The 25,018-nt window shown below is 38.5% G+C and overlaps 2 protein-coding genes across 2 annotated transcripts; one reads left to right on the top strand and one right to left on the bottom strand.

The window, feature by feature from the left end:
- Positions 1–590: 590 nt before the first annotated feature.
- On the top strand, positions 591–3,342 carry LOC110776961 (uncharacterized). The gene is made up of 3 exons (XM_021981532.2): positions 591–991; positions 2,022–2,095; positions 2,983–3,342. The coding sequence occupies exons 1-3, from the start codon at positions 755–757 to the stop codon at positions 3,068–3,070; spliced, it is 399 nt and encodes a 132-aa protein (XP_021837224.1). The 5' UTR covers positions 591–754; the 3' UTR covers positions 3,071–3,342.
- Positions 3,343–4,009: 667 nt separating this feature from the next.
- On the bottom strand, positions 4,010–8,045 carry LOC110776959 (cytochrome c oxidase assembly protein COX15). The gene is made up of 7 exons (XM_021981530.2): positions 7,729–8,045; positions 6,744–7,039; positions 6,337–6,562; positions 5,996–6,241; positions 5,794–5,904; positions 4,605–4,736; positions 4,010–4,459 (listed from the first exon to the last, which is right to left on the bottom strand). The coding sequence occupies exons 1-7, from the start codon at positions 7,927–7,929 to the stop codon at positions 4,289–4,291; spliced, it is 1,383 nt and encodes a 460-aa protein (XP_021837222.1). The 5' UTR covers positions 7,930–8,045; the 3' UTR covers positions 4,010–4,288.
- Positions 8,046–25,018: the final 16,973 nt, after the last annotated feature.

Below are 25,018 nucleotides of genomic sequence, written 5' to 3'. Positions count from 1 at the left end.
TAATTCACAAGGTCTTGCGCGCACAAGTTGTACAATAAATTTATTGTACACCAAGATAACTTTTACCCATTTTTTTTAACTTTAACCTAGTTTTGATTAACTTTTATATTAGTAAAAAAAGTTGATAGATAAACAATTTAAAGGTTTAAATGATTAGTTTTATACATTATTAGTGATTTTGAAGAAATAAGTTTTACTAAAATTAAAAAATTTATCACTAAAAAATACTTCCTCCATTTCTATATATTTGCAACACTTCCCTAAAATGGAAATGTCACAATAGTTGCAATATACCTAAATTGAAAACATTTTTTACCCAAAGTTACAAATTTACACCTAAGATGAAGTGAGTAATGTGACTAAAGTGGTTGTTCCCCACTCAAGTACCACTTTCTTAACTACCGTGTAGAGGGGCATGTTGCAACAATAAATAATTGGAGTAATTAGATAACTTTTACATATATAAGCTTAACTTTTACTCCGTAATCATTTTGAGTTAACATTTACTCCGGTATATAATATTTATCGTACAATCCTTATAAATAAGTAATTGTGAATACTCCATATAATTTATTTTTCCATTAAATAAAGGTTAGTTTCTCCCTCTCCACTCTTAAACCCAGCCGAGTTTCCCCAAACACAAAGAAGCTCACTATTTTTCTACATCAACGCAAAAAACTGAAAAAAAAGTCCCTGGATTTGATATCATTTTTCCTTGTGGGGATTTCTCACAGAGTAGAAAGATAGCGAATTGATGGCGTTCAGATTGGGAATACAAAGAAATTTGCAGGGAAATGTTGATGGGTGCCTGCATACTGTCAGAAGATTTACCCACGCTTTTGCACTTCCACCATCTTTCGCCAATTCAATTGACCCAATATCATCGCCCCCTTCAATTCTTCCTGAAGATGATTCCAGTTTTTCCTGCGAATTTCCAGAATCTGCTATTGGGAGCGGATTCATGGACCTCATGGCTGTTCCCAAAAAGAAGGTAAACGAATTAAATTTTTTATTATGCCCTCATTTTTCGTTTAATTTTAAAAACACAATTAAGTAATGTTGTTTGTTAGATTGGTTTCAATTTCAGTTCCTTTGTTGTTCTTTGGGGATTTTTGGTTGCTGGAGTATTTAGGGTTAAGGAATAACGTTTACAGTTTTTTGGGTTTAGGGTTTAGCTACTGTGCTACATTGTTGGCGATTTATGTTAATTGTTGCTTGTTCCTGACTTTAGTGTGCTATTGGTGTCATTTGCGTGCTTCAATTTACTTGATATTGTCCCTGCTCAGTTGAAAACGGGTGTTAATTGTTGATTTGGAGGCATGCTGATACGAAATTTCTACAATATATGTACTGATGTTTATGATTTCTAGATTTTGGACTTGTTGTTGTTGGGTTATTGCCTGCATTTTCAAAATTGTTGAATCCTGAAGAGGGTGAGGATATCTCAATATTAGCTACTATGTCGATGGTTTCTGGTTTGTTTCTTGGGGCCGTGGAGTGTGAATTAAATTTTGATTGCTGCATTATCTTGTTTTTGGGTGTAGTAGTTGCTAGCAAACTAAAATATTGAAGCTGTTTGTTGGTTCTTACGAGGGTATTAATTCAATTGGCACTGTATCGTAGCTGCTGTTCCGACTTAGAAAACACTTGTTGTTAAGGACCTCATGTTTGATATGAGTGATACTCGTGGAATTTGGTTTTCCTTTTTTCTTATGCTGCCTGTTTTTGTAGACATCTCATCATGATAGTTTAATTTGGGAAAGGTTAGTACAAAAGGCTTGTTCTAGTGCATATTAACAGTCATGTCACCTTGCCACTGAGTTCTTTAGACACCAGATTTTGATGTTCTTTTGAACTGGGCTGGTTTAAATGTTGTGATGTCTTTATTGAAAAAATTGCGCTGTTTGTAGAAAATGATTTTAACAGGTATATAAGCAAAAGAGGTTAACACCTGTTATAACCTACAAAGAGGTTTGGCTAGTTGCATAATTTACTAATGTGAATCATATTTGCTTGATCAGATTTCAAAATACAAGAGAGGCCTTAGAAACGGGCCGAAGGCTTTGAAACCTACCCCTGTTATAGTCCGATGCAAGTAAGGTTTTTCAACTTATATTTGTTTGTAAGTTTTATGTTTGACTTGGCAAGAACTGTGTAAAGTATTGTAGCATTTATGAGTTGTATAGAAGATATAAAGGTATACTATAACATGTGGATCCTCTTTGGGGTCGCAAGTACATTAGAATTTGATTAAGAATGATATTATGCAAGTCCCCTTCACACAGTTTATTATAGTGGGAGTATGGGACATTTGTGAACTTATTCTCCTAATTGGATATCATATGATAATATCCAGTGTGAATTATACACCAGATAGGACAGTAAAGTCAGTGGCAAACCATTGTATTATTTTTGGCCATTTGAGTATTTCTGTAGCTAGATCTGATTGTCTTTGGAGCAGTGGGGAATTTCTTGTTTCCTACTCCCTTTGTCCCAAATGGAACTTCACATTTGGGGTTGGCACTAATATTAAGAGTTTTTTTTTTAATGTAAAATATAAAAAGTGGCCAGAGAGAAAAAACAAATTTCAGCATGTTGGTCAAGAACAGCATAGTTTATGAAGAGATGAAGAGAGAAAAGATAGAAGTTTGTAAAAGAAATGCGAAAATCATTTTGGGCACCCAAAAATAGAATGTGTGAAGTTTATTTTAATATTTAATAAAGCAGATGGAGTAAGAAAGAATGCTGAATACTAAGAGCAATGTAATTGTCCAATCTTAGTGGCATTTTTTTCTATCTTAATAAAGAGGCATCTTGGAGAAAACCACCTGAATCACAGAGATTGGTCAAATTTCCCAACGCTTTGTGTGTGTAAATATTATGATGTCATGGAATTAAACTCCCAGTTTACCACCTTGTCTCGCTAAATTTAAGCAGTGTTTGCAGTTGTATTTATGAATTAACCTCTACTATTGCCTGTAGGAGTTGTGGTCGTGTGAAGTTGCCACATTTCTACTGTTGCAGTGGCCGTGTTGAAGATTCTGGCGAGAGAAGCGATGCAGTCAATTGATTGAGCTCTTTGCTTTAACGGAGTAGAACATGAGTTTTCTTCCAATTTCCTACCGTTGATAAAGTGAAACTTGGAATTTGCTAAAGTTGAATGTGCACGGATATATGATCATTGCAATTTGCATATGCATATGCTTATTTCCTATAGGTATTTAGGTAAATTTTGATAATCTGGTGAAATATCAAAGTGCTTCGCTCTTATTCTGGTTATGGTCTCCGAATTCTATTGCTTTATTCACAAAATTAAGTAATAAAATACCGCAATTTTGAATACAGACTTCTTATTATCGGGATTCTGTTCCCTTAGAAGTTGGTAATACCTTGGAATCAGGATGCCAACACATGTGGATGAAATTTTACACTTGGGTTTTGTTGCGCCATGGTTTTGTTGGAAAAAACTTTATCTACCCACCGGGTAAACTACCCACCACTAATAGAGAGTGTGGTAGTGGAATCCATATCAGCTTTATTAATTGTTTTTTAATGTTCTATTAGTAGTGGGTTATCTACCCAGTGGGTAGATGTAGCAATGTCCGGTTTTGTTGCATTTTTTAGAAGATTTATTGTACTTACTGAATATAAAGTCGTATAAATATCAACCATTATTCCAAATTTTCGCATATTTTAAAATAGGATCTCAGATTTACTCTTGAAAATTGTCAATTTGTCACATGTCATATTTAAAGTGTATTCAAAATAGAATATAGGAAGGAAGAAATTTGTCACACTTTGATCGATCAAATTGCTTAGCATGGAAAAAAATGGTTCATTTGGTCTTTTAAAATCGATTTGGCAACAAGAAGGTTAGAAATTTCAAAGCAACCATTATTAAAGAGAGTTCCTTGGATTCGATACAACTTCCGCTCCATAAATTTAGAAACATCAATTCATCAGTCCAGAAAGCAATGGGAAAATATTTAAACAGGAACACAGTGTGCACTTGGCCGGGAGGATCCATAGGGACTGGGGGTGTATTTTTGCTTCAATTCAATTTAGTGATAAACACTAATAATCTGGTATTACATATCTTTGTACATGAATTGGTACAAAGTTTCCAATTTATGATGAACACTATCATCTGAAACTTGAGGATTTCATATTATATTGTTTGTCCCAGAGTCTAGTCCAAACTATGCGAGAACATGAACATTCTCAATAATGAATGTTAAAGAAAGTTTAACTAAATACTCACAATTTCTGAAAAAGAGGGATGATGCAATCATGTTGTTTTTGCAACTGAAGGCAGTGTTCTTAGAAGAGATAGAGATGGCTTGCGAACAATATGAGTAAGCAGGACCATCAGGGTTAAAAGTGTTAATGCTCCAGCCTGATGAGCTGTGCCAAGCGAAACTGGAACGTATGACAACAAAGTTGAAACCCCTAGTGTAACCTGCAAAAAGAATTATGCTTTTGAGATAAGTAAGAAGCACCAGGGCCCATCTAATTTGTACATAAAATGTCTACAATTTGCTGAATCAATAATAAATTATTCCAGGTATAGCTGATTATGCAAGCACTAGAAAGTTTAAATTCACCTGTAGACCGGCCATTCCGAGAGTAGTGCCAATTAAAGATCTCACAGCAGGATGGATATCCAGCTTCCTTGCAGCCCACCACAAACCACAGATTGATGCCAGTGTTGCAGTGGCTAAGATACGATGATCCAACTGCATCACATAGTAATACAAATTATTTCATCGAAACATCCTTCAACATTTTAATTATGACTTTAGAATGTTCACTACAAGAAAGTTCAAATTATCTAATCATTCTAGTCACATAATCACAATACATGCTTGAATATAACTAAAGATAGGAATTGACTGTGGACAGCAAGATCTTAAGGGACTGCAAGTGCATATACCAAGTCAAAACCAATCGACACACTAGTAGAATAAATTATTGAGCAAATACTTGACTACAATCAAGCGAATTTCAAGACTTCTCATTTTCGTTACTACAACGACATTCCTACTAAGGTACGCTACTCTACAGGTCAAAAACTATTCGAGGGCCATTATACTGGCATCCGTGCCGAGAGATCCTATTAAGGCTTTTCATTCCCAGCTGTTGGCTTGCAGTCATAGCAATTGAATTATCCAGTATGGCATATTACAAATACAATCACACAAGCCACAAGGATTCAGTAATGCTGCCTATGAGCTTATCTTACCCAATAAAACAGAAGTAGTAGAGATGGGATGCACTAGAGGACTCCACCATTTCATGGTGATGGGTTGATCTTAACTTCCCTATTGTCAATGATAAATTGTAAAGGACTATAAGAACGTCCAATAATTGGTTCATTATGCACATTTAGAGTTTGTTTGAATTTCTTATTTCTCCTTTTGTTTGTGGTTGCGGTTGGGGTGGGGGTGATCAGATCTGATTGGAAGATTCAAAAAAGAAACTTTAGAAGACCACAATTCGCCAGGATCCAATAAGGTAATTTGAGATGCAACCATGCAACTCGGCAAGAGAAGAAGAGCAACTACAAACACAATAAGCTTATTCAGTGCCACTTTGCCCCTGAGCTTGTAATAACAAAGAGAAGCAGTACCACGTAAGGAAACATTAACTAATCTTCTACAAATGGAAGATACCATGGTTTCAGGAACGCTTTTGGAAATCACCAGTATGACATAGTTTTATAATACAGGCAGGATATATTTTTACACTAATTACAGAGTTGACCGTTGTATAAAATGGAAGCATAACTTGTACCTGCACTGTAGATGTATTTTCAAAGAAATTTCGCATAATTGGCTTCATACTCAAAACATCATCTGGAATCCAAGTATCTCCCATCTTAGGAAAGGTATTATATGCACGGCCCTAATGAAATATACCTTGTCACTCTTTGTCACAGATAATAGCAGAGAAACCAAATAAATGAAGATGAGAGAGGAAAAGAGAACTTTCATACAGCATCATTTCCAGCAACAAATGCTCCTGAGACTGCAGTGACACCAACAAGGAGACTCACAGGGATGGCAAGTCTCTTAAGCTTTGCTGCACCGTTAACCCAGGCTAATGACTCGGCTGGTGGTTCAGGCATCACTACAGAAAGAGCAGTCCAAAGAAGACCACAATATATAGCAAAAGCCGAAGTAAGGTGGGCTGCAAGCCGGTAAGGACTCACCCTTGGCTCAGCATATTCAGATTCAGGTTCCTAAGTTAGGGAAAAATAATTGGTTGAGATGTGACTAATCATTATTATGCAAGCATGGAATTGATGTAGTCCTCGATTAAGTTTGAGTGCATTACCTCAAGACCACTTTTAACCATCCACCAGCCAATGAGCCCTTGCCCAGCCCCAAGCGCAAAAAGAGCTGAAAGCCTTACACCGAGGCGTACAGTAATAAACCCTTTACGTAGGAAATAAGAAAATGGCAAAGCAAACATGATACCAAGGGCCCTTCCCCACATACGATGTGCATATTCCATCCAATAAATGAACATAAAATCTTCAAGACTCATCCCCTTGTTTATACTGGATGAAAACCCATAGAAAAACAACAAACATTAGACAAATTAAACAAGACACAAGCTTATATACTTCAGATTTCATGCAATTACTAGTAAGAATGCCACCATCGTAAAACACTTGTCATACGCCACAACAGTTGCTTAATAGTAGTACCACAATGAACTCAAAGGGAGTGAGCACTAACCGTTGGTACTCCGGTGATTGCTTGTATTTCTCAAATTCAAGTGCCCACTCATCCTCCGTCATAGGAGGAAGGTTCCCGGTAAATTTCCAATCAGTCATTGAAAGACCAGAACGAGTAAGCCGAGTTATTCCACCAAGGATAACCATGCTAAACACCCATGCTGCAGAACCAAATAGCCATATCCCAACCATCATCTGAGCACGTGGCCCAGCAGTCACTAATAGTTTCAATCCTGATTTTCCAGTGGGAATTGAAGGCGCTGTGCACATGCCCCTCATTGAGTATCTATGGATACCCTGTTATTAAATTTACAATCAGTAGCATGATTAAGGAGCAAAGACTTATTACACATGAACATAGCAACAGAAGCTGAATTAAAACAAGGACATTACAACATTTAACATCCAATGCACAACAGGCAAAAGTTATTCTTTTTCTGCCACCGAAAACTCCAAAATAGTGTGAGTTTTCCTAACAATTAGTACCCCAATTATATCCAATTTACTTTGCCAAATCTCACAAATTGATACATTTCTCAAAGCATAAAGAAAAATGTCGGATTTCCCCTATCTAGCTCAGCTCTTAATTTACTAATTAATGCCAAAATCAATATAAAACGGAACAGTACTTTCATCAGTGTAAGATAGGAAATGATAATTTTACAAGAATACTACTTCATACTCCAATCATAAAGGCAGGCAAAATTATAAATTCGGGCACGCAAAAAAACAGAATAAACAACAAAAATTGATCTAAAATGTACCCTTTTCAGATTAATAAAAGCTAAGTGTTTTTCATGATCCAAGCAGGTCAGGGTGATATTAACAAATTCCGGTAAAATTAGATAGAACCCAGAAAATAGAGCTAAAATAATACCCTTAACCCAAAAAAAAAGGTCCATGATCCTAGCAAGTAACAACATCGAAATATTGACAAATTCCAGGAAAATCAGAAAGAACCCAGAAAAATTGAGCTAGAAAAATACCTTGGGAAATGATCTGAAGGCAGAAATAGGTGCATTTCTGGCGGTGATTGCAGCAGCAGAACCTAATGTAGAGAAGAATCTGAAGCCTTCATTAGAGGAATTTCTGCAACTGCTATTAATTAATGATCCCTTGACGTTGTTGTACAAGATGGAATTCAAAGCTTTGTTTTTCTTCAGCAAAAATGACGCAACTCTGTTCATTTCTCTTCCTCTTTCTTTCTCTCTTTCTTCGGTTTCAACTTTCAAGGGTTTAGTGGCCTGAATAGCATACACGAAGTGGGGGTTTAAACTTCGAGTTGTGCACTTGTGCCTACGGGAATTGAGAAATTGTTACCTTCTTTGCGAATTTTGTAAAACACCGGGGATTTTCGTAATTAAATAAAGTATTTTTTTTGACGGGTCGTAATTAAATAAAGTAAAATAATGTAATTAATTTTTTTAATAATCACCTCTTATTTTTAAGAAAGACTATATATAATCAAAAAAATGTATTGAGTTTGGTATTTTGGCCAGTTGTTCGGGTTGTACGATAATATTTTATGCATTGAAAACATGAGAAATATAACCAAACTCTTTGAATCTATGTTTTTTCTTTCTCAAAAAAACAAAAAACAAAAAAACAAATCATTACTAAAGTAAACTACTTACATAAATTTGTATATGTATAATGTATTAGTTTGATGTAAATTTGATGTGCTATGTGAAACTAATCAACCAGACGCTTAGTTTAAGGTCAACAATGCTTATCAAACTCCTAAAACATACTCTAAACGTCGAACAATATTCAGGCTACGAATCAGAAACAAAATTCCGCAGTCAGGAGCCTAATGCCAGAAAAAAGTAGCGCGCTCTGACCTGCGCTAGAAATTTCCAGCGCTCAGAAGCTGAGCGCTAGAAAGTTCTAGCGCACACGACGAGGAAAAGAAAAGTAATCACAATGGTCGGCGCACCAGAATCCCACGCTGACCAGGCCTGTGCTGGAAAATTCCAGCGCTGCCCTGTCGTGCGCTGGTATTTCCAGCGCACACTCACTTTTCCTCGCATTTGAATTATTTACCAGAACTCGAAAATTCAGAACCCAATCTATCGTGCAACCAGTTCGAAAGACCAAAATACGCATTTGCCTAAGCACTACGTAGGTCTGGCCGAAAATACCCATGTCGGAATGCATATTCAAAATTGCGCCGAAGGTATTTTCGCAAAATTGAAGTATCCTTAAATCAAAATTAACGAAAATCCGCATTAGCTTTTACCAATCCAACCCAAAGGCCAGTACGCGGAAATTACTTATCACTTGCGTCGGAATGCTGAACGTTTGAGTGCACGAACGCTCTAATGAAGGGTCCAGTTTTGTAAAGTTCAAAGCCACGGATTAAAACTGACTGAAAGGAAAAATCTGCACAAGTGCCTGCAATTCCAGCGCTCCACAGGCAAGCGCTAGAAAATTCCGACACTGCAAATTCAAGCGCTGAAATGTTCTAGCACAGCTGGCTTCATCTTTGACAATTTTCGCGTACTCTGGCCTAACTATAAAAAAACGATTCGTAAAAGTAATTGTCGGCTCTCCAATGATACTTATGGATGGCATGACACCATTCAAGCTAAAAAATAAGTAATTTGACGTTCACCTGAGTTAAGTCTTTGTAAGAAACTACCCTTACCCAAGAAATTGAGTCATTCCGAGTCAGTATTAAGTTTGTATCCTATAGTACACCAATCCGTCATCCTAAATAGATGTCTTGTAACATAGGGCTGGTTCCGCTACTTGGCGCCGAACTGAAGATCAAAGATTAGCACGTCTTGAGTCTGTCACCCCAATTGCCAGTCCGATTGCAGAAATAGTAACTCCTGTCTCCACCCATCGTTCCCCTTTTCCAGGATCTCCAGCCTTCCAACCCCGGTTCTCCTCTGCATCAACTAGCAACATGTCGCTCGAATATTTGACCGCACAGGTCCAGCTAATGGCCACTGCTATGGAACAGCTCCGCATGGAAAATAAAAAACTAACGGCTACTCAGGCCCAAAATGAGCAGGATAACGCTAGGAAAATCGAGAAAATGGTCCTCCAACAGACCACGGGAAGCAAATTCTTCTGGTCGACCCTACACCCCTTGCTGGAAAATTACCAGACAAGTTCAATTCATCTGACTTGCCCAAATTCAAGGTGACAGATAATCCCAGGAACCACCTTTTGAGCTTTGTGGGCGCGATGAACCTGAAAGGCGTAGACAGATCCATGTATCTACCAGCCTTCCCCTTGTCCCTGGAATCAACTGCACTCCAGTGGTTCTATGAGCTAGACCCTAAGACTTTCCCCACTTGGGAGGACTTTACTAACATTTTTGTCAAACAATACTCGTCAAACATGGACTTCCAAGCTAAGTAACCATGCGCGAGCTAGAAGGCCTCTCGCAGAAAAAGAACGAAGGATTCACGACTTACTTCAGTCGATGGAGAGCGCAAGCCACTCAGATAATAAAGAGGCCTCCCAAACAAGAGTTAGTCCAAAATTTTATTGACAACTTGGACCCAGCTTATAAAAAACATGTTCGGTACCTCGGTCTGGATTCTTTTAAAAGAATCTACTACGTGGGCATCAAAATTGAAGACGATCTCTTCAAAAGCACCCAAAAGGCCGCGGCAAAACTGCAATACACACCTCGGAACAACACTTAAAAGAAAGGCGAGAAATCTCAGGCCCAAGAGGTCCACGCCGTCGAAAACAGTCCGCCAAGGACCAAACGCTGGTTCAAGGGCCGAAAGTTCGCCCCAGTAGGGTCAACTTTGGGAGCGGCATTCGACAAACTATGCGCTCAAGGAAAATTGGTCCCATTAGAACCAACACCAGAGCCTACAGTCAAAAGCAAGTACTGGGTTGACTCTGCCTACTGCAAATGCCACAGGGTCAGAGGCCACGACATCGAAGATTGTTGGTTCCTTAAGAACACGATACAAGATATGATAGAAGACAACATCATTCCCCTGCCCAACGTGAACAAACCAAGGACCAACACCAGCCCTCTGGGAGCCTGCTGCATAACACTCGATCACCCATAGTGCACAACTATTGACCCCTCGAGGTATATAACACCTCAAGGGGAACCGCTGGCCCGATTACCAGGACACTTTGAATTTAACGACGTCTGCGGCATTTGGGGCCAGAACTACTTCACCGAAGAATGGCACGCAATACCCTTCACCTACCCTCCTCTGGAAAACCGAGGTCAACAACTTAACCCGATCTGGAAGAGTGTACCGAACAGATAATAGCCCGCCACCTACGAGCGATATCCCGGTCCGGCAAAACACCGAAGAAACCCGACCCAACACCATAGCCGGGGTTATCAAAGATCCCTTTCTGAGACAGTTGAAGAAGACCAAGGAAGAAATAACCATATGGGATCTCATGTGCACCTCAAAAGTGACCACGTACAAGTAGCAAATACAATGTTCTAATTGCATGATTCAACCGACTTAGTGTCATGATTAGGATTCCATGAAATTGATCCTTGTCTTTTATTCGAATGTACTTGAAAAGCTTGCCAAATAAGCGGTTTGTTCCCGTGCCCGAATCTCACACATTCGGTTTCTAAGATTCAATGCCTTATCCACAAGAGTCAATCTCAGTCCTTCCAGACCGGACCCTTAAAATGTTTGGTGGCGACTCCTTCGAAATTAAAAATCTCAAAACCCATAGGGATACAAAATACAATACAAAAAAAAAATCCCTACAATGTGTACGGAACTTTTATCTCGAAATTTACTTTTGCACTCACGCGACAGAAATTCTGGCATTGGCCTTAAGATTACCCCACATGCCCCTATTATTCGTCCTACTCTTTGCAGATGATAGCTTATTACTTTGCAAAGAAAAATCTTAAACATTTGCTAAGCTGCGAGACATGCTTGCAAAATTCTTGTCCATGTCAGGACAATTGATTAATATTCTTAATTCTTCAATTGTATTTTATAAAATGGTAAACAATAATAGAAAAAACATATAGAAAATTATTTTAATATGTCTAAATATTTTTTGGGTCGATATTTAGGTATTATTTTTAACTCTACGTCGTTTGCCAAACAAAATTTCTACCATTTAGTCGTAAAAGAGGAACAAAAAATGAATAGTTGGTCTTCCAATCTATACTAATATATTAAAAGGAGTTTGTGAAAACATATATGTGTCACATAGGCTCCCTCCGTATTACGCCATGTCACCACTAATAAGCATCATGGTATGTTATTGACAACCAAAAAAGCATGTAGGAAGGATCGAACATCAAACCTCATGGATTAAAAGTTTCACTTCCTACCATCTCAACTAGCTACAATGTTTGTCATATTTTCACATATAAATGTAAAATACAATCTTTTAAAATTGGGCACATTTTTCGAAAACGTAAACCCGACTAAAAGTAAAACCCGGAGCAACGCCCGGGCCACACACTAGTTTGGTTTCAAAATCAGGGAAAAGAATTCTAATTCTAAGTCACTTAGAGGCCCTACCTTCGTATGCTATGACGACATCACGTCTTCCCAAGACAATTTCTAACTCTCTAGATCAAATTAATCGAAATTTCTTCTACAAGCAATCCCCAGAAAAGAAAGGTGAGCCTAAAAACAAAGGGGGCCTAGGTGTGAGAAAAACTGAAGCTGCTAACTCTGCTTTCTTGACAAAGTTAGGTTGGAAGATACTTTCAGATCATAATAATTTATGGGTTCAGACTATCCATGCAAAATATTTGCAACATAATACTTTTTTTTTGAATGTAAACCTCAGGCAAAGGTGTAATCCCTCGTAATTTTATTTATATATTTTAAACGTATATTTAATATATATTTAAACATAATTTACGGATTTTAGAAACGAATATGTAATAGAAATATAATTATTTTATTTCATTTGGAATACTTTTAATGATTTACGAAATCAAAATGCATTTTCGGATTTTACGTCAAAACGAATTCGAATTACGAAATCACGTTCGATTGAAATTAGAAATTTGAATTCTAACAACTTAAATCCTACTCCTAGCCCAATTGGGAAAAGCCCAAACCAATAAAACCCAAACCAATACTCCCTTCCCCTTTTCAAATTCGCGTGGAAACAACTATACCCTAAACCCTTCCATCCTCCTTCAAAATCACGTACAACACCATACACTCATCCATCAACCGTTTTCTCTCTCTCCTTCCTTCACGTCGTCGCATCCTGCCCTGCCGCCGACCACCTCTCGCCGCCGCTAGCACGGTAACTTCTCCTTCTTCTTCGAGCTCCTCCTCCTTCGTTCCTCCTTTGTATTTTAGTTTCGTTTCTTGCAAACTCTTATTGGTTGTTCGTGTTCCGAACCCGCAGCCACCACGGGACTCTCTGCCGCCGACTCCCTGCCACCGCCAGCACCATCTTGACCGCTGGTAGTCTCTCCTCCTTCCTCCCTTTTTCTTTTTATTTCTTTTATTTTTGTTCCTTTTTCTCATGGCTTGTTCTCTCGATTTTCATGGCTGACCGCAACCCAGGCCAGCCGACCACCGCACGCAGCCACCGTGCCCAGACCCTTGCCGCGAGTCACCACCTGTCCGCCGGCCAACCTCCTCTCTCCTCTTTAATTCTTGGTTATTTCTTAAACCCTAAGTAACTAATTATTTTAATTAAAGTTTGTTAATTTAAATGATGTTCTTGAATTAAATTTATAATTTTTATTGTTAAATATGATTTTCATATTTGGGTGTTGTTATTATAAACCAATTATTTTCAGTTTTGGTTAATCAAAAATTAAGTTAGGGCTTAATCATGATTTATTAATTTGAATTATGTTTTCTTGAATTAAAGTTATGGGTTTTGTGATTTAAATTATAAATTTCAGATTATGCGAATTATATAATAAAGTTATTAATTTTCAGATTATCTAATTACATTGAAATATTGGCTTTTGATTGTTTAAAGTATGAAATTCAAGGTTTTTATGATTATAAATCATGGTAGGTTGAGTATGGATTATTAAATTTATTGTTTTGATGTACTAGGAACGTAGATTGACCTTGGTGAAGCTTTTTAAATGAATTTATATTGCTGTAAATTTAAAGTACGATGAAAGTTTTCAACGAATTTCAGTCACTAGTTCAATAATTATGATGCTAGGAAATCAAATGTTTAAGTTTTGATTTTGGGGAAGGTTCTAAATATGCTTAGGATGCATTTAGAATGCTTTATTATGGTTGTCAATGATTAGAAATTGATTGGGATTATTTGTTGGTTATTTTAGGCGGAGAGTTCTCTTTAGGCGACTTTTGAAAGTGTTAAAGTGGCCTATCAGTTTGTTTACACAAGGTACGTACATACCTGTGTGCTTGGAATGCGTGCTATTTGTTGAAACCATGTTGAAATTGTTGATGAACTTGGTTATGTTGAGACTGTTGATGAACTTGGTTATGTTGATATTGTTGATGAACTTGGTCAGGTTGAAATTGCATGTTTAATACCGTTGGATGGACATATTGAACCTATATTGCATTATGAGAATTATAACATGTTAGTATGGATGATTGATGCAAACATGTTGGTTGGGAACACTAGATTATTCTATATATGTTGGTTTGGATCGATCAATCGTTGTTCCCTTTTTAGCTTTTCACTACGTTATGAGGGCTGTGGACCTTGTTTAGTAAGTTGAAACCTTATACCCATATACAGGGGTTGATCATGGTTAAAGGAAAGGTTGGATTAATTGGAATGAGTCTTGATTGATGCCTTTATGATCACTTACTTAATTCCAAGATAAAAACAGTTGTGAACAAATGTGGATTGTATGCCTTATGTGATTGTTGAGTCATAACAGAGTCTCAATTTGTAAATCATGTAAAGTGAAACTGAGTAGCAATAGCTTTAGACTGTGCACGTCTAAAGTGACGGACAAACAGGAGTTGGGGTTCATGGTGGTAGCCCATGGCCTTTTCTGGGACCGGATTGATCACCGTGTTCTATTTTTTATTCAAACGTTCCTCGATATCGCAGGTCACTGAGGTTACGGAGTCGCGCCCGTACCTCGTCTTCCTTAGTGAAGACTTCTGGATGGACAACTCGGTCCATTGTCTATTTCAACCAAAATAATATTATTGTTATAAGTCTAGCCTAGTCTAGTCAAGTATGGTCGTCAAATTATCATATTTTGTCTGCCCTTATTTATGTTCATTAGTATCATGTTAGGGTTGTTCGTTTAATAGTATCATGTTAGGATTATTATTGTTTTAGTATGTAGTACTCAGCTTTGCTGATTACGTGCTTTGTTTGTGTGTGTTGATCATGGCTATGCCTTATTGATCCTGTGATGACCCATCTTTGGTGAGCAGTCTCTAAGGATCAATAAGCGTTGCCCACCTACAGGTTTGAAGATGATGCATCATTGGGATCGGGATTATTGAGCTTGTAGTTAGATTTGTTTTGTTAAGTGATTTGGTTTGTTAATTTGGATTTGAAATTTGTCGTACTATTCGTATTTCCTTATTTCCGTTAATTGGTTTTGGACTTAATATGTAATCGATTATTTATGAACCTAAAGTTAGTTTTATGTTTTCCGCTGCAAAATTCTGAATAAGCCGTTACGTTTTCACACGGGCGATAATACTTTGATAATTCTCTATAGTTATATTTATAAAAGGGTTATTTTAGGAAAAGGGAATTGTCGTGGTGTTACAAAAGGACTCCCGGATCTGGAAAAAAATCCTCCAAATCAGACCCCTCCTTCTCAAGGGTCTCAAATGGAAAATAGGTTTGGGATCTAATGTTCTTTTTTTGGCTTGATAATTCGTATTTTTCTACCAATTTAGTTAACCATTTGAACTTAGATATTTTTGTAATTCGAAATCTAGATCTTATAGTCGATCATTTTATCACAAATGACCGAACTTGGGATATTTCAGCCCTCTCTTTGATCCTGCACCCTTCTGTTGTGCAAACTATCAAAGGAATCCCTTTACCAACAACTGATTTACCAGATGAACCTTGTTGCGGTTTTCCTAGTAATGGTGATTTTACGCTTAAATCTGCTACACGGCTAGCACATAATTTTTATTCCCCCATTAAGTGGGAATTTTCTTGGATATGGAAGCTAGATATTGCTCCAAAGTTAAAAATGTTGGTTTGACAATAATTGCATAACGGCCTCCCTACTCGGGATAATTTATCCTACCGCCATATAAATATTCATAATAGTTGCCCATTCTGTGCTAATTCTACAGAAACGCAAGACCATTTCTTTTTGCATTGTCCTGTTGTTAGAGATTATTGGGATGCAAACGCTTTAGTTCGCTGGCTTGGCACCCACCTTCGATCCTCTTCGGTTCTTACTCTTTTCCGTGAACTCCGTAACAATGTAACCTTACCGGTTAAAAAAATCTTAACTTCTATTTGGAGTATTTGGAAAACACGTAATGCTCACATTTTTAGACAATCTCCTGTCTCTTCAACGAGAATATATACAATAGAGCTTTCATGATCTTTACAGAATGGAATATGTGTACACGTCTTGATTCACTGGATGTTAACATGAATAATAATTCTCTTTCAAAGTCTCCATGTACCACGCAAGTTGCTTGGACACCTCCGGCCCCTGGTATTGTGAAAATTAATTTTGATGGGTCAGTTAGTAACAACTCTGGAACAGCTGGTGTAGTAATTAGAGACCACTTAGGAAATAATGTTGTTAGTCGAACTTACAATCTTGGAACCTCCTCTCCACTTCTTGCTGAAGCAATAGCTCTTCGTATGGTCTTTTATTAGCCATCGGAAAAAATACACGACATATTTTCATTGAGGTTGATCATTTATTAATCATAAATAATTTGCAGGGACAAACTCAATGCCCGTGTGTGAGGGGGTCGAAAAAGCACGAGGCTAATGCGTGACCTCGTCCCTCGTGGGTGTGACGATTCTTTTTTATTCAATCAAGTGTAATTGGATTTCCTGTGAGTTTACACCCAATTGACTAGTATTATAGGAGTCGCCATTCAGTTTTTAACAACAATGAGAAAAACTGACAAAACCCGGTTATCGTGACATAAAGGGAGTGCAATTATGTTTGACCACGACGGCCGTAGGTTCCCTTGTGATCCCTGGTGTGGGGATCTCTCAACATACACCCGCAAGGTAGAGATTGAGGGTTTGGGGGACTGTAACTACCGAGAGGAGTACTTCGCTCGTCGATAACTCCAGAGGCAGGATATCCTTACTAGCTCAGCATAAATAATTGAAGGGACATGCGTTAATTATTAAACTAATCTGAGTTGATTTTAGCAATATGCAACATATAATACTAGATCGATCGCGATTATCTGATTTAGATTGCATTAAGGGACCTAGCATGATAATCCAATTTCCCAAAAATATTATATTTGTTAGGCGTGATAGAACAATCAGATTTAGTTAGTTTAACAGTTCATAAAAAGGGCGAGGAAAGCAATTAAATCATCGAGAAGGGACACATTACGACGCACCCTTGAGAGGTGCGTCACGGTTCTCAGAAAACTAACCACTTTGACTTTGCTATTTCTCCTTTTTATTTAACGAATCTCAATTATGGGACAGGATACGTTCTGTTCGATTTATGGATCGATTGCGACAGAACGCGTGAACAGTTTCGCAGCGTGAGGCTTAGGCTAACGGTTGGAGTCAATACTCAGAATATAATTGTGTGTTGTGTGTGTCCCTTTCACGTCGAATTTGGGGCTGTATTTATAGGGAAGAGTTCGTGGAAAGATAGAATTGCAGAGTTCTAATCCACAAAGAATTAGGAAAAAAAACACGTACCCATGTATTTTCAGCGCCCAGGCCTGGGCGCCGAAGATTTCGGCGCCCAGAGCCAGGCGTTGAAAATAGGGTCTGGGCTGTTTTCTTAGTCAGATTCGGATTCCTGAAATCCGTAGTGTTTGAGACTTAATCGAGTCTTTTAGTGCGTATCAATTTCATGACGGAATGCGTCTGGGCCCGTTACGAACTCTAGGCTCGTTAGGATTTTAATTAATACGCAACTCTTATTTCCGAATCATATTAGGAATAGGATTCTCACAGTTTTCTACCTCATTTAGGATTTATGTTGGAGTGCAACACCTAATTCTGACAGGTTTCTATCTTTTATGACTTGCCACTTTTAGAAGCTACCCTTTACGGCAGTTACTATTTTTAGCAGGTTTCCATAAATAGCAGGTTTCGGGTGAAATGAAAAGAGGAATTGAGATTCGTTATTTTATAGGAGATGCGTTGTCAAGTGGAGATTTATGTTCTCATCATCGAAGCTTCCCCTTTCGGGAATGGGGACAAAAGTAGGTGTCTACAGTTAGCCCCCACTTTGACTGAGTCTTGGAGTAAGACGATGGTCAAAGTACTAGACGGAGTGCGTCACACAAGCCATGGTGTATGTGACCTGTTTTGCGAGGGTCTCACGAGCCCCCGAGTGATAACATTTGACTTAAGGATCATCACTTTGAAATGTCGACATATCCCTCATGTGTCATTGGGATTTGTCAACGGATAGTATAGAATACTCCCTCACTTTGTCATTGGAAGTATCTAAAGAGGCGTAGAAACTCCCTCACTTTGTCATTGGGAGTAGCTACAGATGTTTTCGAAATCAAAGCTATAAAGTGTAATTGGGCCTGGCCAAGCCCAATCACGAGGTAAAAATGTTTTTAAAGATTCTCATTTTCAGGGCTAGCTAAACGAGAAAACCCCCTTGTTTTTATGGGACGTAAAACGAAGGAAAATCCAACACATCGCTCTTTTTTGGAAAAAACGGAAAACCAATCCTTTTAATTTTTGGAAAAGGGAAAACTAGAAAAAGTTATCGCTGCAGCGACTAAGGACCTGCGCGGTTAGTGACGCAGACCCCGCCGGCTAAAGACGGCGAGCCTGTCCGCTAAGGGTGGACACCCCGTCCGATAGAAGTGGACGAATCTGTTTTTGAAATTTGAAAATAAGGACCTACGCGGTTTGTGACGTAGACCCCGCCGGCTAAAGATGGCGAACCTGTCCGCTAAGGGTGGACACCCCGTCCGATAGAAGTGGACGAATCTATTTTGAAATTTGTTTGTGCTTTTTGAAAATAAGGACCTACGTGGTTTGCGCCGTAGACCCGCCGGCTGAAGATGGCGAGCCTGTTTCATTTTGTTTTTGAAGATTTTGAAGGAAATAATGCCCTTGGTCCAAGTATGCATTCTATGTTAAGTCTAATAAATGCGGTTCAGTATTAATTAACAAGTTAATAATTCAGTGAGATCAAGTGAGCTGAATGCCTAGCTAGAGGCCGCTTCAGTTCAAGTGGAATTAATGATATTAATCCACAGCTTACTCTTGACTGAACCCGTAGGGTCACACAAATAGTACGTAAACGGATCAAGTATTTAATAGCATTAAATACTCCATCTATGAATATTCGGAACCGACGGATCTTGGTTTCAGTGGGAGCTAAGATCGTCACAGGCAAGGAATGAATGCTCCGGAAACGATGATATTGCCGGAAACGGAAATATGGATCGTATCGGAAATATAAATATTATCCAAGTCGTAGATGTTGCCGGAAACGGAAACATGGTACGTGTCGGAAAATATTATCGGAAATGGAAATATTTCCAGAATCGGAAATATTGCCGGAAACGGAAATATTGTCAGAATCGGAAATATTACCGGAATCGGAAAATAATTCCGGAAACGGAAATATTAAATATTTGTTCGAAACGGAAATTAATTCCGGAATCGGAAATATTAAATAGTGTTCGTATCGGAAATGAATTCCGGAATCGGAAAATTTAATCGGAAGCGCATCGTACGAATAAGCATCGGACGAGGCCTGCCGGACGAGGCCCAGCACGAAGCCAGGCCATCGCCCAGCAAGCCAAGCGCGCCGCACAAACAGCCACGCCAGGCCCAGCGCAAGGCCAGGCCCAGCAGGCTGCGCGCAGCGCGCACAGCACGCGCAGCGCGCAGCGCGCGCGGGCGCTGAGTGGGCTGCTGCTCGCGCGCACGCATGGGGCCCATCGTGGCTGCCGTGCGTGTGTGTGCAAGTGTTTGTGTTCGTGCACGTTTCCTAAAACATGCAGAGTTCGGTTAATGATTAAATTCCTAATTCTATTTGATAAATTAATTAAATTAGAGTTCTTATAGGATTCTAGGTTTAATTAATTTGTATCTGAATAGGATTTCGATTCCCTTTCCATACCGCTATAAATATGAGGCTAGGGCTCACAATTTATAACACAAGTTTAAAAGTATTCAAAGTGAGTTTTTGAGAGAAAAATTCAGTCACACATTTGCCTATAAAGTGCCGAAAATAATAGTACCTTAAGGGCGATTCTAGTTGGTCAATCTTAAGGCGGATCCGGACGTGCTGTGGACTATCTACGGAGGGACGACACTTGGAGTCCTAAAGACTTGTTCTTGTTCGGTTCGGGCGCAGCTAGGGAAGGCACGCAACAAAGAGTATGCATCTAATCTATGCTAAATGATTATGTGTAAATAATATGTTTTCCTGGGTTTATGGTTTTTCTGCCGAACCCAGAATTCTCAAATTCGAAGCCTAACTATGACTTTTCGAAGGTTTTAGTTTTTCGAATGCAAAATTTCGTAAATTTAAGATGTTAAATTAAATATTTGCGATTCTTGTTGATAAATCTTGAATTTTTGATTGACCTACTGCATATGTTTAACAAGTTTGAATGCCTAGTCTTGTTAATTATGCAATCTAATTTGTAATTATGATTAATTTGTTGAAAATTAGAATAATTTAGAATTAATTTGATTTTCATAATTAATTGTAATTTAATTAGAAACCTATGATTAAAAACCACCATAAAAATTGTAAATTTACGAAAAATTTTAATTTTTATGACCTAGACTTGAATCCATAACAATCGGAAATCAATTGGATAATAAATTTTCGATTTTTCGCCCTAAAATTATGAAATTAATATTATTTATTAATTTGTCATTAATTTTAAATATAAATTTTAAATTTTTATGCGATTCGTTCATATAACTTGCACGCACGAGGCAATGGACGCTTCGTGTTACCCTTAAGGGGTGTTGTATAATGCGGGCATGCGACGACGAGCAAGGGAGCTCGTCGCCCGTGCGGCACGAATGCAATGAGCAAGGGCGTAGTGCACGAGCACAAGGCAGCAGCCCTGCCTTGTGTCGTGTGCCACGACCAATGGACGAATGGGCATGGGCGTAGGGCGAGCCAAGGCAGTCGCGTGTGGGCAGCAAGCGAGCTGCGCCACAACGCGCGCTGCCTCGCACAAGAGCGCGCAGCGAGCGCAAGCTCGCGTGCCACGAGCGCTGCGCCTAGCATTGCTCGCGCGCACAGCGAGCGATGTCGCCCGCCCAGCGAGCGATGTCGCGCGCCCAGCGAGCGATGGCTCGCGCGCCCAGCGAGCGATGTCGCGCGCCCAGCGAGCGATGTCGCGCGCGCACTGCGAGCGATAGCCCGCGTGCGATGAGCGCTGGCGCGCGCAGCGAGTACCAATGCGTGCGGAGGCTTGCGATAGGGATGCAGCAGCTATGCGACGAGCGCATGGGCTGCGCGCACATGGCCAGCAATGGCTGTGTGCGTGCGGCCCATGGGCGTGCTACGCGTAGGGTGTTTGCGTTACGATTAGATCGTTTTGAATGTTTAATTTGAAAATTTCAGTTCACGTAATTTTAATTAATTTTAAAATTAATAATTTAAATTATTTTCTTGGATTTTAATTTTGAATATTATAATTATAATAAATGTTATTTATTCTAATTATTTTACTAAAATTAAAATCATGAATTAATTTAAATGCGACTGAAATTAAATTAAACTTTTTGGATTCAATTATAAATTTATATGAGCTTTAAATTTTAATTAAATTTGTATGTTTCCGGTTAGACTAGAAATACATTTTTATGTTTAAAATTGGTAAAGCATATGAATTTATTGGTTTAAGTGGGAGCGCTTTTTAGTCATAAACTCTTGATTAGGTCTACAAATCCTTAAGGTTAAAACAACTTGATTAGAATTAATAAGGATTGAATAATTGGTAGATTATTGGTGCCCTTGATTAATTGCTGCAAATGTTTACGTGATGCATAATGTGTTTTACTAACCAGCTATGTGGGCCATTCATGATAATGAATGGGTGAATGGTATATATTGTATATGTACTGTTTTGCAGGTTATGAAGTGACTAGTATGGCCCAAATAGGATAGAAAATATGGTCTGCGTACCATTAATTTGAATGTAATTGGTCTAAAGTACCAAAGTTATTTTTCAATTCAAATATGGTCTGCGAACCATCAAATAGTTGTAATTAGTTATAGCTTATCCTATTTGAAGAAAATGGTGCCTCCCACGGAGATTTTCAAGACGGACTTTGAAGTCAAAGCTTCAAGATGAAGTCGGGCCATACTAGATCACAAATATCTTATGCATGTTTTAAGTTATTTATTGTTTTAAATATGTCTTAAAATGCATGAGATCAAAAGCTTGATTATGTTGCATGATTAAGGATTTTAGTTCACTTAAAATCTAACCAACATAGTAAGAGCCTTAAGTTCCAAACTTAAAAATTGAGTTAAAAGGTGCCATGCCAAAATATACACTTGCTTGGATATCCTTTACATCAATCTAGTAATAGTTTTCGCTCAGCGAGGTGTTACTTATTGGTCCTAAAGGGGCAAGGTACACAAATAATTGTGAGTACATGTTAGTTTTGGTGAAACTCAACGATATAAGTAAGGAGTCCTTTTATGTCGTGGCAAATTCGATAGGTTTACCTAATAAGTTCTTAGACGTACCTATCAACCAAGAATAGTTTCTAGACTATTAGCAAAAGGCTTTTGCTTACCTAAGATGTTCTAGGATTAAGTCGACAAACTGTGCTTAGTTCTTCAATGATTTTAGGATCTTGGAATCATTTTATTCACACCTGCCGGAACACATAATTTGAATAAAATGCTTAATAAACATTGAATTATGCATGTATGCTAGAATTTAAGTTTATTAAGAGAAACTGTGAATGGTTATTTATTTGTTTATTCTTTTCAATTGTAGTTTTTAATATGGCAAACAACAATTCATTCAACATTCGATCAATTCTCGAAAAGGAGAAGTTGAACGGGAAAAACTTCCTTGACTGGCAAAGGAACTTGCAAATAGTTCTTATGCAGGAAGAAAAGGAGTATGTCCTAGATGAGGCGATGCCCGAAGCTGCAGGCGACGGGGTCACTCAGGCAGCCCTCAATCGTTGGATTGATGCCAACAAGGATGTGAAATGTCTAATGCTCGCCACCATGAGTGCGGATCTGCAGAAAACGTTCATCAACTCAGATGCTTTCACAATCATCAGTGAGTTGAAGAACATGTTCCAAGATCTGGCTCGAGTCGAAAGATTCGAGACTCATAGGCAAATTCTTGAGACCAAGCTTAAGAAAGGCGAGCCCGTAAGTCCACATGTTCTCAAAATGATTGGACTCATTGAGAATATGAGTCGGCTGGATCAGCAATTTTCTCAGGAAATGGCTATAGACACCATCCTCCATTCTCTTCATAGCGGGTATGATCAGTTCAAACTGAACTACAGTATGAATAGTCTGGACAAAACGCTCACTGAGCTTCACGGTATGCTGAAGACCGCTGAAAAGACGCTCAAAAGTGATAAGCAGGATGTGCTTATGGTGCGTGGGGGCAAGTTCAAGAAATCTGGAAAGAAGAGGAATGCTAAGAAAGGTGGCAACAAAGCCAGCCCAACTAAGCAAACTGGCGCCAAATCTGCAAAGAGAAAGGTCAGTCAACCCACTTCTGAATCCGAATGCTTCTACTGCAAGAAGAAGGGGCATTGGAAGAGAGATTGCTTGAAGCTAAAGGAAGATCAGAAGAACGGAACAGTCGTTCCATCTTCAGGTATTTTCGTTATAGACTGTATACTTGCTAATTCAACTTCTTGGGTATTAGATACTGGTTGTGGCTCACACTTATGTTCCAATCCACAGGGACTAAGAAGAAGTAGAAAGTTAAGCAAGGGTGAAGTCGACCTACGAGTGGGAAATGGAGCACGGATTGCTGCATTAGCTGTAGGAACTTACTATTTGTCGTTGCCCTCCGGGCTAGTTTTGGAACTGGAAGAATGTTTCCATATTCCAAGTCTTACTAAAAACATCATTTCAGTTTCTTGCTTAGATGCTAAGGGATTTTCCTTTATAATAAAAGACAATAGTTGTTCGTTTTATTTTAAAGAGATGTTTTATGGATCTGCTAGATTAGTCAATGGACTTTATTTATTAGATCACGACAAACAAGTATATAACATAAATACCAGAAAGGCCAAAAAGGATGATTCAGATCTCACCTATCTGTGGCATTGTCGATTAGGCCATATAAACTTGAAACGCTTAGAAAGACTTCAAAGAGAAGGAATTCTAGAACCATTTGACTTAGAGGATTATGGTAAATGCGAATCATGTTTACTTGGCAAAATGACGAAGCAACCTTTCTCTAAAGTTGGAGAAAGAGCAAATGATCTATTGGGTTTAATCCATACAGATGTATGTGGACCAATGAGTACAAATGCTAGAGGTGGTTTCAGCTACTTTATCACTTTCACTGATGACTTCAGTAGGTATGGTTATGTCTACCTAATGAAGCATAAGTCTGAATCCTTTGACAAATTCAAGGAATTTCAGAGTGAAGTAGAGAATCAATTAGGCAAGAAGATTAAGGCACTGCGGTCTGATAGAGGCGGTGAATATCTGAGCTATGAATTTGATGACCATCTGAAAGAATGTGGAATTCTATCAGAATTGACTCCTCCTGGAACACCACAATGGAACGGTGTGTCAGAACGGAGGAACAGAACCTTGCTAGACATGGTCAGGTCAATGATGGGTCAGGCCGAACTTCCATTAGAATTTTGGGGACATGCACTAAATACAGCTGCACTCACTATAAATAGAGCTCCGTCTAAAGCTGTCGAAAAGACTCCATACGAATTATGATTTGGAAAGCCTCCAAATGTGTCTTTTCTTAAGATTTGGGGATGTGAAGTATACGTCAAACGATTAATTTCAGACAAACTTCATCCAAAATCTGACAAATGTATCCTTGTGGGCTATCCAAAGGAAACAAAGGGGTATTACTTCTACAATACATCTGAGAACAAAGTGTTTGTTGCTCGAGATGGTGTCTTTTTGGAGAAGGATCACATTTCCAAAATGACAAGTGGGAGAAAAGTAGACCTCGAAGAAATTCGAGTCGAACAACAAACTCTAGAGAATGCTCA

This window comes from Spinacia oleracea, chromosome 1 (assembly GCF_020520425.1).
Source record: "Spinacia oleracea cultivar Varoflay chromosome 1, BTI_SOV_V1, whole genome shotgun sequence".
Taxonomy (NCBI): domain Eukaryota; kingdom Viridiplantae; phylum Streptophyta; class Magnoliopsida; order Caryophyllales; family Amaranthaceae; genus Spinacia; species Spinacia oleracea.
This window is presented reverse-complemented; position numbering and strand designations above follow the sequence as displayed.

Coding starts and splice junctions, on each gene's coding strand:
- LOC110776959 (XM_021981530.2), bottom strand. CDS start 7,929: ATGAACAGAGTTGCGTCATTTTTGCTGAAGAAAAACAAAGCTTTGAAT. Junction 4,737..5,793: donor AAAATACATCTACAGTGCAG/GTACAAGTTATG, acceptor TATGTGATGCAG/TTGGATCATCGTATCTTAGC. Junction 4,460..4,604: donor TCGGAATGGCCGGTCTACAG/GTGAATTTAAAC, acceptor TTCTTTTTGCAG/GTTACACTAGGGGTTTCAAC.
- LOC110776961 (XM_021981532.2), top strand. CDS start 755: ATGGCGTTCAGATTGGGAATACAAAGAAATTTGCAGGGAAATGTTGAT. Junction 992..2,021: donor TGGCTGTTCCCAAAAAGAAG/GTAAACGAATTA, acceptor TTGCTTGATCAG/ATTTCAAAATACAAGAGAGG. Junction 2,096..2,982: donor CCTGTTATAGTCCGATGCAA/GTAAGGTTTTTC, acceptor TATTGCCTGTAG/GAGTTGTGGTCGTGTGAAGT.